At 46.6% G+C, this 19,016-nt stretch overlaps 1 protein-coding gene across 2 annotated transcripts in view; it reads left to right on the forward strand.

The window, feature by feature from the left end:
• Positions 1-310: 310 nt before the first annotated feature.
• Positions 311-19,016, forward strand: part of SPIDR (scaffold protein involved in DNA repair) — a 289,161-nt gene continuing 270,455 nt past the window's right edge. For both annotated transcript variants that reach the window (XM_070391894.1, XM_070391895.1), the window contains exons 1-4: positions 311-367; positions 4,431-4,589; positions 6,239-6,305; positions 16,401-16,478. In XM_070391894.1, coding sequence (XP_070247995.1) covers positions 335-367; positions 4,431-4,589; positions 6,239-6,305; positions 16,401-16,478 — 337 coding nt within the window. In that variant the 5' untranslated portion in view covers positions 311-334. The remainder of the gene's footprint in view (positions 368-4,430; positions 4,590-6,238; positions 6,306-16,400; positions 16,479-19,016) is intronic.

The following is a 19,016-nucleotide window of genomic DNA, read 5'->3' on the forward strand; positions in this document are numbered from 1 at the left end:
GAGTGCGCTCAGAACCCCGAGCCCAGCGAGGAGGCTGGACTGGCCGCACAGCACCCCTTAAGTCGGTACGCACCCTCCCGCCCAGGTTCACAGCCCAGCCGGGAGCCCATTCATGCCCAGAAAACGCGGGGGTGGCAGAGAAACCCGCCCCACACCCGAGTGCTCTCCAATCACAGCGCGCGGTACGACGCACAGGCTGGTTGGGCGGTGCGTCCAGAGAATCCCCGCCCCTCGCCCTCTCGCCAGCCAATTGCGGCGCGCGGTGCGGCGCGCTGTAGCGGGGCGCGGCGCGGCGCGGCGCGGGGAGGCTGGGCGCGGGGCGGCGTGTGCGGAGATGCCTGGCCACCGGGGCTCGCGCGGCCCGAAGGTAAGCCGAGGTCGCCGGGGAACTCCGTGCGCATCCGCTCGGGTTCCTCCCCGGGACTGGCCCGGCCTGGTAGCGGCGAGGCGTGGGTGCGGTGTTGGTGGGGGTCCGGGCAAAGCTGCGGCTCCCGAGGCCGCCCCCTGTCCGAGTGCGGGCTGAGGAAGCCGCACCTCCCGGCGCGGGCGGAGGTCCGGGGAGGGGTTGCGCGGGGCGAGGCAGGGGTCCAGCCAGGGGGGACGGAAGCGAGGCGCTGCACGGTGTTGGGTTTGGAACCAGCTTGTGAGCCACAGTTGCCCTCGCTGGTGTTGGTGGTTCTTTATTTTCCTTTTTTTTGACTCGTGTAACTCACCAAGACAGCGGCGTGTGTACTCGAATGGCTCTGCTGTCGTTTCCACCCGCCCCCCTTATCCCCCAAATCTCTGTTGCCGCACTCTCCATTCTGCCCCTAACTTTTCCCGAATCTTTCTCTTCCTGCTTCTGTGGGACGGGAGTCTGAGGTTCAGTGCGGCCGGGCTGTTATACCCGCGTCTGCCGGGGTCTGGCCACGGGGAACGTGCACAGACAGTATTGCATGGGTGACATTAACATACTGCGCTGGGTGGCACACCAGCTATTGCATGGGTGACATTAACACACTGCGCTGGGTGGCACATCAGCTATTGCATGGGTGACATTAACATACTGCGCTGGGTGGCACACCAGCTATTGCATGGGTGACATTAACACACTGCGCTGGGTGGCACACCAGCTATTGCATCGGTGACATTAACATACTATGCTGGGTGGCACACCAGCTATTGCATGGGTGACATTAACACACTCGCTGGGTGGCACACCAGCTATTGCATGGGTGACATTAACATACTGCTCTGGGTGGCACACCAGCTATTGCATGGGTGACATTTACTGTGCTGGGTGGCACACCAGCTATTGCATCGGTGACATTAACATACTGCGCTGGGTGGCACACCAGCTATTGCAGGGGTGACATTAACATACTATGCTGGGTGGCACACCAGCTATTGCATGGGTGACATTAACACACTGCGCTGGGTGGCACACCAGCTATTGCATGGGTGACATTAACACACTGCGCTGGGTGGCACACCAGCTATTGCATGGGTGACATTAACATACTGCGCTGGGTGGCACACCAGCTATTGCATGGGTGACATTTACTGTGCTGGGTGGCACACCAGCTATTGCATCGGTGACATTAACATACTGCGCTGGGTGGCACACCTGCTATTGCATGGGTGACATTAACATACTGCGCTGGGTGGCACACCAGCTATTGCATGGGTGACATTAACATACTGTGCTGGGTGGCACACCAGCTATTGCATGGGTGACATTTACTGTGCTGGGTGGCACACCAGCTATTGCATGGGTGACATTAACATACTGTGCTGGGTGGCACACCTGCTATTGCATGGGTGACATTAACATACTGTGCTGGGTGGCACACCAGCTATTGCATGGGTGACATTAACATACTGTGCTGGGTGGCACACCAGCGTGCACGGTGCAGCTGAAAATCGCTGCTCTAGGGCAGCTGTGGTTGGAAAGCAGAGGATTTGATGTTTCCTGGGCGGGATCTCTGAAAGAGATATAAATCTCAAGACATCCATGAAACCAGCTTTAGCGGGTTTCCTTTCATGTTACATAGCTTTCACAGTCAAGGGGGGAGCCGAGGAATGCAAAGCCACTGGGAAAAGCCTCGTGGGCATTGGGCTAAGCTGCCCTGGTGTGGCACTGGCGGCTGCATTCATTCACAGCACGTGTTGTAGGGACAAGTCACCCTTGCCCCCCATGCAAGCAAAGCAGAGAGCTAGAACAGTGCAGAGAAAGGGTGACTATTCAGGCACATATGTGAATGCCACTGTGACTTAGATGATGATATTTTTATTTTTAAGGAGAGGTTTTGTTTTCTTGAGTTTGCTGTTCCATTACTATTGCAGTGTATGTAGGTGCTAGCTCGCATTTCAACACTGCAGTAGTTTCTCTTAAGGTTCAAAAATTATGATTTGCTTTTATTTACTATCCTTCTTAATAGGTGTTACTCACACACGAAGGAAAACTCCACATATTTTCACCAGTCTTTGATGGGAGAGGTATTACTGAGGCAATTTGGAGAGAGATCTTAAAAGATGTCAAGTAGCCCAGCCACCATGGCTCAGTGGTTGAGTGTCGATCTGTGAATCAGGAGGTCATGGTTGGATTCCTGGTCAGGGCACTGTTAGGGTTGCTGAAGGAGGAACGCACAAGGCCAGAATGGTGACGGATTACGAATTTATTCCATCATCCACACACCAGGTGACTGAGCCCCAGATGGCTCCAGCACCCCAGTGACAGGAGTCAGCGGTTTTTAAAGGACTTTTGGTGGGCTTCTTCTGGGCAGAGAATTCTCTGTGCAGGTCCGGATTCTGGGAAGTTGGGGAGGGGGGCGGGAGGGGGGGAGATAGGGGGGTCGATAATGGTCTTAGCAAGTGGGATGTGGTCTAAGCAAGTGGAATGTCCATTGTGAAGTGGTCTGAAGGTCAGTTCCCAGGGGAGGGGGTATCGATTCAATTCTTGGACCAGACCTAACAGGCACTTGATGGGGTTGTGGGCTGGATCCCCAGTAGGGGGCTTGCAGGAGGCAACCGATCAATGATTCTCTGTCATCATTGATGTTTCTGTCTCTCCCCCTCTCCCTTCCTTTCTGAAATCAATAAAAATATATTTAAAAACAAAAGATGTCAAGCAAATACAGGTGAATTTTAATACATGTTGTGCATTGACATTTTTAATACAGCAACAGAGTGACTCTTGTATAACAGGAGGAATTATATTAGATTTTGGCTATGGCGACAGGATTTCTTGCTTATTGGCTGAAAAAATAAATGAAAGTCATTAAAACACTATTAACATTATTAACCATGCCTTCCATAATTAAACACCTCATTTAAAAATAGAAGTTACACAATCTAACTCTTACTTCAATTTTGACTTTTAGCACAACACTAGTGGCCCGGTGCACAAAATGCGTGCACATTAAAAGGGAGTTAGAGGAAATATTTTAATATTGCTATTTGCCCTTTCTCTATAATAAAAGTGTCAGAGATGAAAGAAAATTAGTAAAATGCATATGAAAATCTGCCTCCTGTCAAAGTCTGGGGCATGCTGTGGGACCCAGAGTCAAGTCTCTGCCCACCACCTGCACTCGCTTTGAAAATGCAGGAGACCCAGAACCGGCCGACCCCACCCTCATTGGGTGAGACCCAGACCCAGCCAGCCCCACCACCGTCAAGCCCCTCCAGGTGGGGGGTGCAGCCTCGGGTCCCCCGGCCCGGCGCTGGGTGGGGGGGCGCAGCCTCAGGTTCCCCGGCCCGGCAGTGGGGCCGGGGGCATGGCCTGAGGTACCCTGTCAAGCCCCGCCAGATAGGGTTGCGGCTTGAGGTCCCCCAGCCTGGCACCAGGGTGGGAGGTGCGGCCTGAAGTCCCCTGTCAAGCTCTACCAGGCAGGGGGGCGCCACCATGCAGCCTCAGGTGCCTGCGGATTGCTTGTTAAGGCTCGTTAAGGCTCGTTACGGGAACTGGGCCTCCACTGTGGACTACCAGCAGTTCTCTCCTCAGTATTGGGCCCTTTTGGGGGAAGTGGTCCCAGCTGACTGGTTGTTTGCGTACCCAGACTGCCCCACCCCTTCGGATCTTGGTTGGGACCTTGTTCCCACCCCTTTGCAGATTCCGTTCTCAGGTCGCCTGCTCCACTTTGTAGTGAACACCGGTTGTCTTTGTGCACAGGCCCTTCGTTGCTTCTCTCAGCTTCTTGCCTTTCGGATATGATGCCATGCATGAGTTTGGAGGATGGATTGTTTATTCTGACCCATTTGTATTTTGGACTTTGTTGACAAGTTGTAATTGTTGTCTCTGTACTTTTGGTTTTGCTGTCACATTACTCCTTCACATGGGGATTCAGAGACATTTAAAAATATGCCTTCACCATTGCCATTCTGGGTTTCCATGTTGTTAATTGTCAACTTAGTGAAGTTGATTATTTTTTCTTTAAAAATTATCACTACAGAGAAAAAGAAACCGGGATCTTGTGGAATACCCCTCCTTTCCGGGAGAGTGTCCGCCGCAGGCCAGCAGAGCAGGCCTCAGGGCAGTGGGGGCCACTGCCTCCCTCGCAGAAGCATGGCTCAGGTGTGAAGAAGGATTTCAGGATTCTCCTGGGACTCGGGTAAAGTACTAATTCGGGCGAGGGGTGTCCTTTAAGCTGCAAGTTCATTATATAATAAAGTAGGGTTTTCGAATGTGCATGTTAAAAAATTGACAAATTAGTTTACCTGATTTTACTTATGTAGACATGTTTGTTTAATTAAAGTTCGTATGAAAAGTTTAATTTCACAGAAAAGTTTTTTGTACGTATTACTATAATTTTGAATTTATACTGAATAGGTCTAGTAAATGCATGCATTTACCAATCATCACCAGCAAACAAATGCACACGGCTGGGGCATGGCTTAGCACGCCTCAGGACATTGGCTGGCACACGTTAAAACTGCTCCAGAAAGTCACACCACACAACAACAAGCAGTGTACAATGTGGCGTGATCCCATGCTAATCACTCGCCAAGCATTGCTTATAAGTGGTGACTCTTGGATTTAAATATCCTGTATAATAAAACCCTAATGTGCAAATTGACCAAACTGTGGAACAACTGGTCACTGTGATGCACACTGACCATCAGGGGGCAGATGCTCAACGAAGGAGCTGCCCCTGGTGGTCAGTGCGCTCCCACAGGGGGAGTGCCACTCAGCCAGAAGCCAGGCTCTCAGTTGGCGAGCTCAGCAGCGGTGGCGGGAACCTCTCCTGTCTCCGCTGCAGGCGGGCTGTAAGGAGTGAGGGGTCCCGGACTGCAAGAGGGTGCAGGCCAGGCTGAGGCACACCCCCTCCACCCCCCCCAGTGCACAAAATTTTGAGCACCGGTCCTCTAGTGTAGACTGTATTTGTAGATAATGTAGTCTTTATTTGTGTTGGCAAAATTACTATAGTGTTTTTTCCCCCAAATATAGCCTGTTCACTAAAATTTGTTAAAAATAATAGTGAATTAAAAAAACAACAACGGTTAATTTAATTATAAGCAAATGTTGGTTAAAAGCAGTTTGAAATTAACAGGGTGTTTTAAAACAACATCCAGACCGGAAGTTTTGTTCATTAAATACAAATTCTGTTAAATTGAAGACTGCAACCTTGAGGGTTTACTATAGTAAAATTGTTTAGATCTGAGTGTTCAGGCCACTGTACTTTTATTTCTTTGGAGTTCCCTTTCCTATTTTCTTTGAAAATACTGTCATGATATAGTAGGGAACCATATTACATTTTCTTCTCATCCTTGAATTCCTTTAATAGTTATGGCATGTTAGTATTCACCTCTTTATGCCATGCAAAACCTTTATACTTTTTTTTTTATATATGAAGGATACCTACTGAGAATTTTCTGAGAAGAACAGTTTCAGAAGAGCACTGAGTATCCTTTTTACAAGAAGTATAATTATGCAATGCTTATATATTCAGATATATAATGAGATATTCAGGTTATTTTTTGTAAATGTAACTTTGAAATACAATATTATAAACTAAATGTTAGACAGTTTTCTGTTTAGATTCAGGAAAAATATAAAAATACATTTATAAGTATATGAAGAGTATGTACTTTGGGAATAATTATTGGTAAATATAAATAAAGGAAAACAGAGAGGAATATGTTAAGGAGGATGTAGTTAAGGTTTTGAATATTTTACAAAATATTGTTGGTTTTTAGCCCTTGTTACATAAATTACTACATTGTTGTTGTTAATTTTATTTTTATTTTTATCTGCCTACAGACATTAACAGCTGAAAAGAAGACTGTTACAGAGAAGCACCTTGAATTGTTTGCTAGTCCCAAAAAAGGTAATATTTTGTTGATTTCTTGACAGAAAAATATAAGGATAATATATTCTTCCTAGATTTATTTTCTTTCTTTTAAAACATTATTTACATAGTTTGAATAGACTATATATTCATGCTTTAAAAACATCCCAGCAATGTAATCAGGTGTTTTTTGAGAAATCTGTCTTTCACCTTTGTCACTATCTGCCCCATTTGTCCTGCCTCCTATAGGTAATCATTAAAATTTTTTGTGTGCCCTTTCTGGGTTTACTCATTGACAGAGCCCAGTAGGTTAGCTCAGACTCATAGCTCCAAGGTTTTAAACAATGTCTGATTTGTGAAATAAAATTATGACCTACTTCAGGCAATGAAATTCTTTTTTTTTTTTAAATATATTTTATTGGTTTTTTACAGAGAGGAAGGGAGAGGGATAGAGAGTCAGAAACATCGATGAGAGAGAAACACCGATCAGCTGCCTCCTGTACACTCCCCACTGGGGATGTGCCTGCAACCAAGGCACATGCCCTCGACCGGAATCAAACCCGGGACCGGGTCTGCAGGCCGATGCTCTATCCACTGAGCCAAACCGGTTGTGGCGGCAATGAAATTCTTACTTGACAAATTAGTTAGGGAAGGCTTTCAGTTACAAATAGTAGGGAACTATATTAGAGTGTTTGAAGAAATGGGGTTGAATTTATCTTCTGTCACAAGAAGTCCAGGGAGCCAGGCTCTTTCTGAATTCTGTAGCATTAGTGTGGGGTTGTTCTTGTGGTTAAGAGGTAGAAGCTGAATTCTCCAGGCCCAATTCTTGGGGAATAATGTAGGGTCTGAGGATTTTCTCCAAGGGAAATTTTCATCTGGGAAGGAATTCCCTCTCCAGGACCTCCAGGTTTGGCCATAACCTATTACATACAGGCACCTCCCCTAAAGAGACTTCAGTGAAATTAAGGATTTTTAAACATGTATGTTGCTACTCAAATAAAATTGGGGTTTTGTTAGTAAGGAAGAAGAGGGGTTGGGTATCAGGTAGGTCATTGGCTGTGCTGCCACACTCAGTTATACTGTGGGTGGGCAGGGAGAGTGGGGATCTCCTCTGGCCCATGGTATTCTGACTGTCCTGACTGTGATCTTGGGAAAGCAAGCGAAACATGCTGAGCCTTAGTTTCTGCATCTGGAAAATGGGAACAAGAATGTGTGCCTCATTGGATTATTGTGAGCTACAAAAACAAGTGCTTAGCTCAAACGCATCAATGGCAGCAATTGCTATTATGTCTGATGGCCAAATTAATGATATGAAAGTCTGTTCAGAATTCTGCAGAGTGGGAAAACTGAATAAGAGACTAAACACTTTAAGTGATATTATTATTTCATTAAAATTTATGCAAATGAAAATAAAATTTCTCAAATTTCAAAAAATTCCTAAAATTCTATATTATAAAATAAAACTGGCACACATCTTTTTGTAATACCATAATCTTCTATAGGATCTCTAGAATTTAACTTTTCTTGTTAGTGCCAAAGGCTATGATATTCAAAGATCAATTAATTCTGACTTCTAAACTATCATAATATATTTTGTATGGAGAAAATAGTATTTTATAGATGTGGCTTATATCTTTCTGTGAACATTTTAAGTATAGTTAAACTTTGAGAAAGAAATATTAAATAAGCTGCTACCTTTTATCTAATTATAAAAGTATGTTTTATAATGATTTCCCCACATCAGTATATATTTGACTTACTCTGCTATACATTCTATATTGTAGAATACTTAATACATTCTTAAAGGCTTAAAGATCTTTTATCAATATACTAGAGGCCCAGTGCACGAAATTCGTGCACCGGGGGAAAGGGGTGAGGAAGGGGGTGGGTCCCTCAGCCTGGCCTGCACCCTCTCCAATTCGGGACCCTTTGAGGGATGTCTGACTGCCTCTCACAATCTGGGACTGCTGGCTCCTAACTGCTCGCCTGCCTGCCTGCCTGATTGCTCCTAACCACCTCTGCCTGCCTACCTGATCACCCCTAACTGTTCCCCTACCAGCTTGATTGCCCCTGATTGCTCCCCTGCTGGCCTTATCGCTTCTAACCGCCTCTGCCTTGCCTCGTACCTGGGACCCAGGATTCCCTCCTCCGGCTGGTCGCAGGCACCCGGGACCTGGGCTTCCCTCCCTCTGGCAGGCCTTAGGCACCCAGGACCCGGGCCAGCTTCATCCGGGCCGGCCACAGCCACAGGGAACCATGAGCGGGCGGCTTCACCTGAGCCGCAGCCACAGGTGCTGGTGCCTGGCACCGTGGCGGGGGTGGCTTGTCCCTCTCCTGGGCCGCAGCCTGGCTCAGGTGCGGCCGCTGGCACCCGGGACTGCGGGGCGTGCGGTTTGTCCGTGGGGCGGGCTGCTTGTCCCTCTCCCAGGCCGCAGCCTGGCTGGTCCCCATTCTTCTCTTGCTAGCTCATTTGTGCCTGGCTGGTCCCCATTCCTCTCTCCCCAGTGTTGAGTATCTGAGCCGTTACTACGTGATGGTGTGAGGGCATGACAACCATTTGCATATTAGCTCTTTATTATATAGGATAATTACTTTACTTCCAGCATATAAGAAGCTTATTAAAGCAAGAAAGTAGTGATAATTTAACAAAAGAAATTGATAAAACAGACTCAAGGTATTTCTTAGAACTGGCTCATTTTAAAAATAGCATCTAAAGTATTAAAGACAAGCTATTAACAGAAATTTTAGGGTGTGGAAGCAATATTTTTATCAGAGCTGGGGAGTAGAAGTGGGAGAACATACTTTTGCAAAGTGTGCAAAAAAGAAAGACAATGGGAACCAGAGAAAACTAAAACAGTAGGAAGTGAAGAAGATGGGAAGGTGAGAGAAGAAAGCATATGAATATTTACTGACTATTAAATTATGTATAGTGGTTTTACTTATATAAATGTTATAGTTAAATGTCTATAATTCATAGGCTTATGAATTTCATGAATTTGTTATATAATCACATGAATAGTGATAACTTCCTGTCTTAGTCTATTCAGGCTACTAACAACAAAAAAAAACACACCCATAGAACCGGTAGTTTATAAACAGCAGAAATATTATTTCTCATAGTTTGGAGGCTGGAAGTTCAGTGCATTTGGTGTCAGGTAGATACTCACTTCCTGGTACATACACACCATCATGTTGTGTCCTCATATGGCATATATTTAGGATGCAGGAGCTCAAATAAGACTGTCAGCTGATTTCTTAACAGAAACATTTTCAGGCCAGAAGGGATTGACACAAATTATTCAAAGTGGTGAAAAGCAAGGACCTACAACTGAGACTACTGTACCCAGGAAGGCTATCATTTAAAATTGAATGAGAAATAAAGAGCTTTCCTGACAAGAAAAAGCTAAAGGAGCTCATCATCACCAAACCAGTATCATAAGAAATGTTAAAGGGACTTCTTTAAGAAGAAAGAAAAAAGAGAGGAACATATGAATAACAAAATGGCAACAACTGCATATCTGTCCTATATAATAAGAGGCTAATAATGCAAATCGACCGAACGGCGGAATGACCGGTTGCTATGACGCGCACTGACCATCAGGGGGCAGACGCTCAATGCAGGAGCTGCCCCCTGGTGATCAGTGCGCTCCCCCAGGGGCAGCGCCACTCAGCCAGAAGCCAGGCTCATGGCTGACGAGCACAGTGGTGGTGGTGGGAGCCTCTCCCGCCTCCACAGCAGAAATAAGGATGTCCAACTGCTGGAGGGAGCAGGGCCTAAGCTGTCAGTTGGACATCCTCCAAGGGCTCCCGGACTGTGAGAATGTGCAGGCTGGGCTGAGGGACCCTCCTGAGTGCACAAATTTCGTGCACCGGGCCTCTAGTCTATATATTTAAAAGGCTAATATGCAAAGTGTCCCCGCGGAAGTTCGAACAGGAGACTGGGCGTTTGATTGCTTGCTATGACATGTGCTGACCACCAGGGAGCAGCCTGGAATGAAGGAAGGCCCTGGCTAGCAGCCAGGGAAGAGAGGCACCAGCTGGCAGCCAGGAAAGGGAGTCCCTGGCTGGCAGCTGGAAGGCCCCAATTGACCCTGATTGTACACTGGGCCTCTAGTCAATAATAATCACTTTAAATGTAAATGGATTAAGTGCTCCAATCAAAAGACATAGGGTAGCTGAGTGGATAAGAAAACGAGACCCATACATATGCTGTTTACAGCAGACTCACTTCAGATCGAAAGACACATAGACTGAAAACAAAGTGATGGTAAATAATATTTCATGCACATGGTAACAAAAAAATAGAAGCTGGGTTTGAATTTATATAGAAAAAAACACAAAAACCATAAAAAAACATAAAAATGAAGGCTATAATAAGAGACAAAGTAGGACAGTACATAATGATAAAGGAATGTTGAGTATCCATCCAACAAGAGAATATAACCCTTATAAACATTTATGCACCCAACATAGGAGCACCTAAATATATAAAGCAAATATTGGTGGATATAAAGGGAGAGACAGTAATATAGCCATAGTAGGTGACAGTAACATCTCATTGACATCAATGGATAGATTTTCCAGGCAGAAAATCAATCAGGAAACAGCGACCTTAGAGAACACATAGACCAGATGGACTTAATTGATATTTTTAGAATATCTGCCACCCCAAGGCAGCAGAATATACATTCTTTTCAAGTGCACATGGAACATTTTCCAGGATAGACCTTGTTAGACTACAAAACAAGTCTCTATAAAATAAAGATCGAAATCTTCTGATAAGGGGTTAATATCCAAGATTTATAAAGAAGACAGACAACACCATAAAACCCCCCAAAACAGTTAAAAAATGGTCAGAGAACCTGCATAGACACTTCTGCAAAGAAGACATACAGATGGCCAGTAGACAGGAAAAAATGCTCAATGTCATTTAATCATAATCATTTAATGCAGATTAAAACTACAATGAAATATCACCTCATACCTGTCAGAATAGGAATCAATAAATCAACAAACAGCAAGTGTTGGTGAGAATGTGGAGAAAAGAAAACCCTTGTGCACTGTTCATGAGAATGTAAAATAGATGCCACACAGTGCACTATGAAAAAGAGTATGGAAGTTCCTGAAAAAAGTTAAAGGTGAACTACATCATGATCCGGCAATTTCACTTCTGAGTATATATCTAAACCCCCAAACCACAAATTTGAAAGTAAATATATACCCCTGTGTTTTTTGCAGTGTTATTTATAAAAGCGATGATATAGAATCAACCTAAGTCCCTATCAAGAGAAGAGTGAATAAAGTAGATGAGGTACTTACATGCAATGCCCTATTTCTCGTCTATGAAAAAGAATGAAATCCTCTCATTTGCGACAACATGGATGGAGCTAGAAGGTGTTAAGTGAAACAAATCCAACTGAGAAAGACAAATACTATATTATTTCACTTGTATGTGGAGTCAAAGGAGGAAATAAGTGAACAAACAAACAAAACAGAAATGAATACAGTGGTGCAGAGAGAGACAACCTGTTGCTTGCCAGATGGAAGGGGAAATGGGACCCTGGGTGAAAAAGGTGAAGGTATTAGGAAGTACAAGTTGGCAGTAATACAATAGTCATGGGAAATTAAGTACATTGTAGAGTATCTATATATATATAAAAGGCTAATATGCAAATAGACTGGAACCGAACAACCGTTCACTATGACGTGCACTGACCACAAGGGGGCACGCGCGGATCATGGCAGGCATTGGCAGCAGGCGGCAGAGCGCGGAACATGGTGGGCATCAGGTGCGGCCGGATGGTGGAGCAGGTGAGCAGGGGCACCAGACCAAGGCGGGGTGCTGGTCGCTGTCATCAGAGCGAGCCTCTGGTGGTTACTGAAAATTCTTTGCTCCCGCGTGCTGTGGTCTCGCCAGGTGCTCGCACCTGCTGCTGGTGCCAGCCCTGCTTACACCCGCTGCCAGAGCCGCCGCTCGCACCTGCTGCTGGCGCCCAGCGCCAGCTCCAGTCGCTCGGCGCTATCAATGGGTGTGAGCAGCGGCTACTGGCCCCGATCGCCCGTCAGGGCTTCTCCACCTCCCCCTGCTCCTGAGGGGCGATCGGGGCCGGCAGCCACTTCTTGCACCTGTTGCTGGCAATGGCCCCACTCGCACTCGAGCTGGCGCCAGAGCCGCCACTCGCACCTGCTGCTTCTCAATTGCTCCTGAGTTTTTCTCCACGCCCCCCTGCTCCTGAGGGGTGATAGAGGCAACAGCCGCTGCTGGCACCTGCTGACCGCCCCAATCGCTTTGCACTGTCAGCAGGTGTGAGCAGGACCAGCACTGTCAGCATGTGGGAGTGGCGGCAGCGAGAGCAGGGCTGCCCGCAGACGGGACCGGGTGCCACAGCAGGAGGGGCTGTGCAGGGGCATGGAGGATGGGCTAAGACCCACCCCTGTGCCCACCGCAGCCTCGCGGCCCACAGTTCCTTTCAAGATGTATGAATTTATGCACTGGGCCCCTAGTATAGTCAATAATATTGAAGTAAATATATAGGGGGCCAGGTGGGTACCTGAATTATTTGGAGGATCACCTCATCCTATATAATAAAAGACTAATATGCAAATTGTCCCCTCGACCGGGAGTTCGACCAGTGGGTGGGGCTGGCCAACTGCTTGTGGCCCCTCCCCCAGTGGCCCTGCCCCTGATAGCCGCCCCCACACACCCTGATGGGGGGCCAGGCCGACCAACCGCCTGCAGTCCCTCCCTCCAGCCATCCAGCTTGATCAGCCCGATCGGGGCAGGCCAGCAGACCCCACCTATGCATGAATTTGTGCACCAGGCCCCTAGTAAATTATATAATTGTGTAACCACTATTCTGTACACTTAAAACTAATATAGAAAAATATTGAATGTAAACAGTATTTGAAAAATAAAATCTAAAAAAAAAATGTAGGTAGCTCGTCCCTGGCTAAACCCTTGATCCTGTCCCCAAGGCCCCCTATTCTCTGACTCTCCAGTGAGTTGACAGCACCCTTGCCTTGCTCACTTCATTCTGATAACACTTCTAGAGAGCCAAAGCAGCCCCTCCTAGTCTCTCTACTGCAAGCACTTCCCTGTTTCACTGTCCCCAGCTTTAATAAACGTACTCAAAATAAACCGCATTCGTATTTTGAAACCTTTCCTGCATGAAGTCAAAAACCCATGAACCTACATGCTTCAGCCTGCTCCTGGCACAGTCCCCTTAGGTAACATTCTCTGGTAATCCAGATATTTATTTCCTACTCCAAAACAGTCCAGCTGGCTCACTTCTACTACCTCTGTAACTTTCACCTTCGTGGGTTACAAGTGGTGCCATTTTGTCATTAACATCACTGGTAACATAGGGTGGTGCGACTCAGATCACCTTATCACCCTTCTCCGACACATAAAGCCAGTTTCCAATCGTGGTTTTATCAACCAGGACTGACTGGAATGTTGTGATGGAGAGAGTCATGCCGGGACTCTGGATGTCACCAGTCAGCTTTAGGGATTTAAGATTGACTTTGAATCTGACCAGAGCCCCTTGGAGAAATAGCCTGGTACCCTTGGAGAAATAGCCTGGTACCTTGCTTATTCACATGGTCATGGCACTCTTTCCAGGTCGCACTTTGGGAGCCCATGTGCATCACCACCTCCCGAAATGAGACTCGGCAATTGAACTGAACAGACTTATTTTCAGGACAACATAATTGAGTCAGTGAAATATGAAGCAATCTACCAATTTCGATTCTGGAATGATAAAACAATTCCATATCAAGATGATGATGCTTTGGGGATTCCAGCCTTTCCTGCTTTGGAAGAATCAGCTAACAGCCTCTCTGTTCCAGTCTCGGATCCCACTCCCTTGCCCCTTAGCTCAGGCCGAGAGACTTCCATCCCCTACACAGGCAGGGACCACAGCCCTGTCAGGAAGCAGTTAATGGATACACACTGTCCTCCCTTATCACCCCTAAAAGATTTCAGGATGGAAGTCTCTCTGGGGAATGAGACAGACAGCAGCCAGACCAAGTGGAATAAGGAAACTGAGACGTGTCGTTAAATGGCCAAGAAGTTTATAGCCATCTAGTAAATGCAAAGTCCTATTTTCTGTAACCAAAGACTCTTAAGAGAAATGGTTCACACTTCTCCCCAATCAGAGGGTAAAAAGCTTAAAATCACCCTACTCATGAAGATAGGTAGCAGAAATCCAGTTTGTACCATTTGTGCCAAACACACCAATGACAGATGAAGTTAAGGGAATAAATCTCATTTTGGCACATTAGCATAAGTAACTGGGGAAGGAATACAGAGTTTTCTTTATTATCCTCCTACATAATAAAAGGCTAATATTCAAATTGTCCCCACGGGAGGGAGTTCACCTGACCAGGAGTTAGACGTGTGCTGACCACCAGGGGGTGGCGCAGAACATGGCAGGAGTAGGCGATGTGGTGCTGCCTGCCCCGATGGCTCCTGACGAGAGCGGGACTGTGGTGGGATGGTGGAGCAGGTAAGCAGGCAGCGCCAGGCCAAGGTGGGCGTGAGTGGGGGCACCAGTTGCCCCACTGGTCACCATGGTGGGGGACGGGGCCAGTGAGCTGGAGGAGCCAGGCCAAGGCGGGTGTGAGCTGGGGCCTCGATTGCCCCGCAGGTCACCCCACAGATGGCGACCAGTAGTGGTGCTGGGGGGTGCGGCCAGCTAGTGGGTGGCACCAGGACAAGGTGGGTGCGAGTGGGGGCCCCGATCGCCCTGCCAGTCACCCCACCGATTTCCCTGATCACTGGTAAGGCCTAGGGTCCCTACCCATGCACGAATTTTATGCACTGGCCTCTAGTTTATTATAACTGTACTGGAGGCCCAGTGCCCAAAATCATGCATCTTGAAAAGAACTAGGCTGCGAGGCTGCGGTGGGCACAGGGGCGGGTCTCGGTCCATCCTCCGCGCCCCCGCCTAGTCCTTCCCACTGCAGCCCCCGGTCCCCTGTCTGCTCGCAGCCCCGCTCCTGCCACCACCACTCCGATGCACTGACGGCGCCACCCTTGCTCTCACCCGCTGACAGCGTGGAGCAATTGGGGCCAGCGCCAGCAGTGGGTGTGAGCAGGGCCAGCACCATCAGCAGATGCACGGGGGCCACTGCCCTGATCTCCTATCAGGAGCAGGGGGCAGTGGAGAAGCTCTCAGGGGCGATTGGGGCTGGCAGCTGCTGCTCGTATCCACTGACAGTACTGAGCAATTGGGGCTGGTACCGGGCGCGAGCGGCGGCTCCGGTGCCAAGAGTGGGTGCGAGCAGGATTGGCACTGGCAGCAGGTGTGAGCTCTGAGTGGGCCCGCAGCACGTGGGAGCAAAGAATTTTCAGTAACCGCCAGAGGCTCGTCCCAATGACAGTGACCGGCTCCCCACCTTGGTCTGGCGCCCCCGCTCACCTGCTCCACCATCCCGCCGTGGCCAACGCCCACCATATTTCGCGCTCTGCTGCCTGCTGCTGACGCCCGCCATGTTCCACGACCACCCCCTGGTGATTAGTGCACATCACAGTAACCAGTTGTTCGGCTGTTCGGTTGTTCGGTTGTGCGGTTGTTTCTATTTCAGTCTATTTGCATTTTAGGGTTTTATATATATAGATGTTAATTTAGTGTTATTTCAAAATAACAAGTTTAATTGAAAAGAATTGCTGTTAAGTGTTTTAAGCACACTGGTGCTACCAGGGCTCTTAGTATGGCAAAGGAGGCACACAGACACATTTCTATTATACATAAGTTTTGATTTTGTAGTTTCTGATTTGTGTTTTTGTTGTTGTTTAATGAAATACTCTAGGAAGGAAATCATATAATCCATAATTATTTCAAGGTTATTTTTTTTGAATTTGTATTTGTGCTCCAGTCATTTTTCTTGTCTTTTGTAACTTATTTCAATCATTTCTACTTCTTTTTCTTCTTGTAATATGACTTTACTTTAGAGAAGTTTAACCCAGGTTGCACATGGAACAGTAGGCAGGAAGATATGACATGAGACGTTATCCCCGCTAGCATCAGAATTTTGTGCATTTATAACTTCGTCAAAGGAACATGCATTAAATCTCATTCTGATAACTCTATGAGGTGATTGCTTTTTATGTATTTTCTTTTTCTTTAACAGAAACTACCATACCTAAGAGTGCCAGTGGGCTTACAGATATAACTTGGAGCTCCAGTGGAAGTGATCAGTCAGATGAAGGTAACTACTTTATAAGTCAGAGAGAGGGAATGGACATGGTTCTAGAATAGACAGGTTTTGTAATGGGAATATTTTATGTTCTGAATGTGGAGCCAGTGAAGGTAAATTGATAATTTTGTAAGAAATCTAGTTTCTATTAACTGTTGGGTTCAATCTTGGAAAAAAGTTACATTCCTTTTCTAATACTTAGCATTGATTATGTGTGATCTCACTGAGTCCCAACGTCTAGGCTAAGCCCTTTAGAAATATTTTTTTCATTTACTATTTCTCATAATAGCTCTAAGAGATAGGTATTACCACTAGAATTTCTACAGTTAACAACTTAGGCTTGAACATGTGAGAATTGGTTTGGATTCCACTTTGGCATTCTTTAACAGCAAAGCCAGTACTCTCAACTAACTACTTAATGCTACACCCATATTGCCTCCCTGCTAACCTGTTTTGGATAAATACAATGGCAACTAATGTGTGGTGGAAATATAACTACTACTAAGACTGTTCTGATGGCATTTTACATTATATCCTGCTTTTCACAGTTAAAACGGGGTTTCTCATTCTTTGCATGTTGCCAATTGGAGCGAGGGAGTTATTTGTTTGGGACGGGAGCTTTCCTGTGCATTGTGGGTATTTAGCGGCATCTCTGGTTTCTGTCCATTAGGTGACAGCAGCTTTCCCAGGCTCAGTGGCGACAGCCAAGAATGTCTCTAGATGTCAGATGTCCCCTAACGCAGCAGTCGCCAACCTTTCGGACCTCACGGACCACCAGTGGTCCACGAGCCACCGGTTGGCGACCGCTGCCCTAAAGTACAGTTCAACCCCAGTTGGGAACCACAGACTTAAGATTATGGAAATCATGATACTTTCCATATTTGAAAATATATAGCTCTTCTAAGAGTAGATAAAAGTTTTAATGCTTTCAACATAAGCTTTGACTTCTTTTTCACTGTTATTTTGACAGTCCACGTTATTTAGCTACTGAGTCAAGGTTCTGCTTGTATAGACAGCTCCTGCGGAAGCTGACTATGCTCTTTTGGCCACTGTGTATGACATCTTGGTAACTATCATTTGACATTTCAGTAATAGCCAGATAAAGTGGTATTTTAAGGTTATACTTAAACTCAGAATTGCTATTTCAGCCATGTTAAGTGAAACTCATTGTCATATAACTCTTGGTTTGTCTTTATGCATCTCAGAACATAATTTCATCATTAAAAACTGTATGTTTTTATGAATGAATAGTGAGGTATGTGAATGATATCTTAGTAAAACTAGTATTTAAAAAACTGTATCTGTCCTGTTGTATGCAAAGATCTTTTATATTAATACTCAGTAGTTTCCAAAACTGTTAAATAATGGGAGGATGCTTTGAGCTAATTGCTTTAAAATGAGTCAGGAAGTTGTTGACTTCAATAAGTTGACCATTAGCTAACAAGTAAATGATCCCTTGGAGATTGTCTATTCATGTGTATAACTGCTTGATTAGCTTTTTCTTCTCCCCTCTTTTTCTCTTCTCCCTTTCTTCCTTTGTCCTTTTTACCTTTAATTACCATTCATCAAGGTATTGTTTATCTGAGACACTTGGCTGGATATTATGCTATCTTCTTTGATATCTGCTAGATCCTGTGATCTAAGTATCCTTATTTTACAGAAGAAAATTGAACTTAGAGAAGTCAAGTCCCTTGCCCAGAGTCACATCCTATCTGATAAAGAGGGAATATACTAATTGACCCTCACACCATTGCAAAGATGGCAGTGCCCACATCCAATAAGGAGGGAATATGCTAATTGCCCCACCCTCAAAGATGGAGGTGCCCACAGCCAATAAGCAGGGAATATGCTAATTGACTGCCCCATCCTCAAAGATGGCAGCACCCTCAGCCAATAAGAGGGAATATGCTAATTTCCTAGCCCTCAAAGATGACAGCACCCACAGCCAATAAGGAGGGAATATGCTAATTGACTGCCATACCCTCAGAGATGGCAGCGCCCACAGCCACAAGATGGCTGGGAGGGGAGGGCAGTTGGGGGTGACCAGACCTGCAGGGGAGGGCAGTTGGGGGTGACCAGGCCTGCAGGGGAGGGCAGTTAGGGGCGACTGGGCCTGCAGGGAAGGGAGGGCAGTTGGGGGGGACCAGGCCTGCAGGGGAGGGCAGTTAGGGGTGACCTGGCTGGCAGGGGAGGGCAGTTGGGGACAATTGGGCCAGCAGGGGAGCAGTTAGGCGTCAGTCAGGCTGGCAGGGGAGCGGTTAGGGGGCTGTCAGGCTGGTAGGCAGAAGCGTTTAGGGGCAATCAGGCAGGCAGGCGAGTGGTTGGGAGCCAGCAGTCCCGGATTGTGAGAGGGATGTCTGACTGCCGGCCTGATTTTATTATTTATTATTTTGACAATTTTAACTCAGGGTTCTTCTCTGCCCTCTCAATCACAATTCTGGGCCATAAAGCCCAGAGACTCTAATTTAAATAAAATTATTGTGTACATTTGTGCAGTTGGGGGGGATCCCCTCAGCCCAGCCTGCAAGCCCTTTCCAATCTGGGACCCCT

This window comes from Myotis yumanensis, unplaced genomic scaffold, assembly GCF_028538775.1.
Source record: "Myotis yumanensis isolate MYYU_CA2020_CCGP unplaced genomic scaffold, mMyoYum1.0.hap1 SCAF_15, whole genome shotgun sequence".
NCBI lineage: Eukaryota > Metazoa > Chordata > Mammalia > Chiroptera > Vespertilionidae > Myotis > Myotis yumanensis.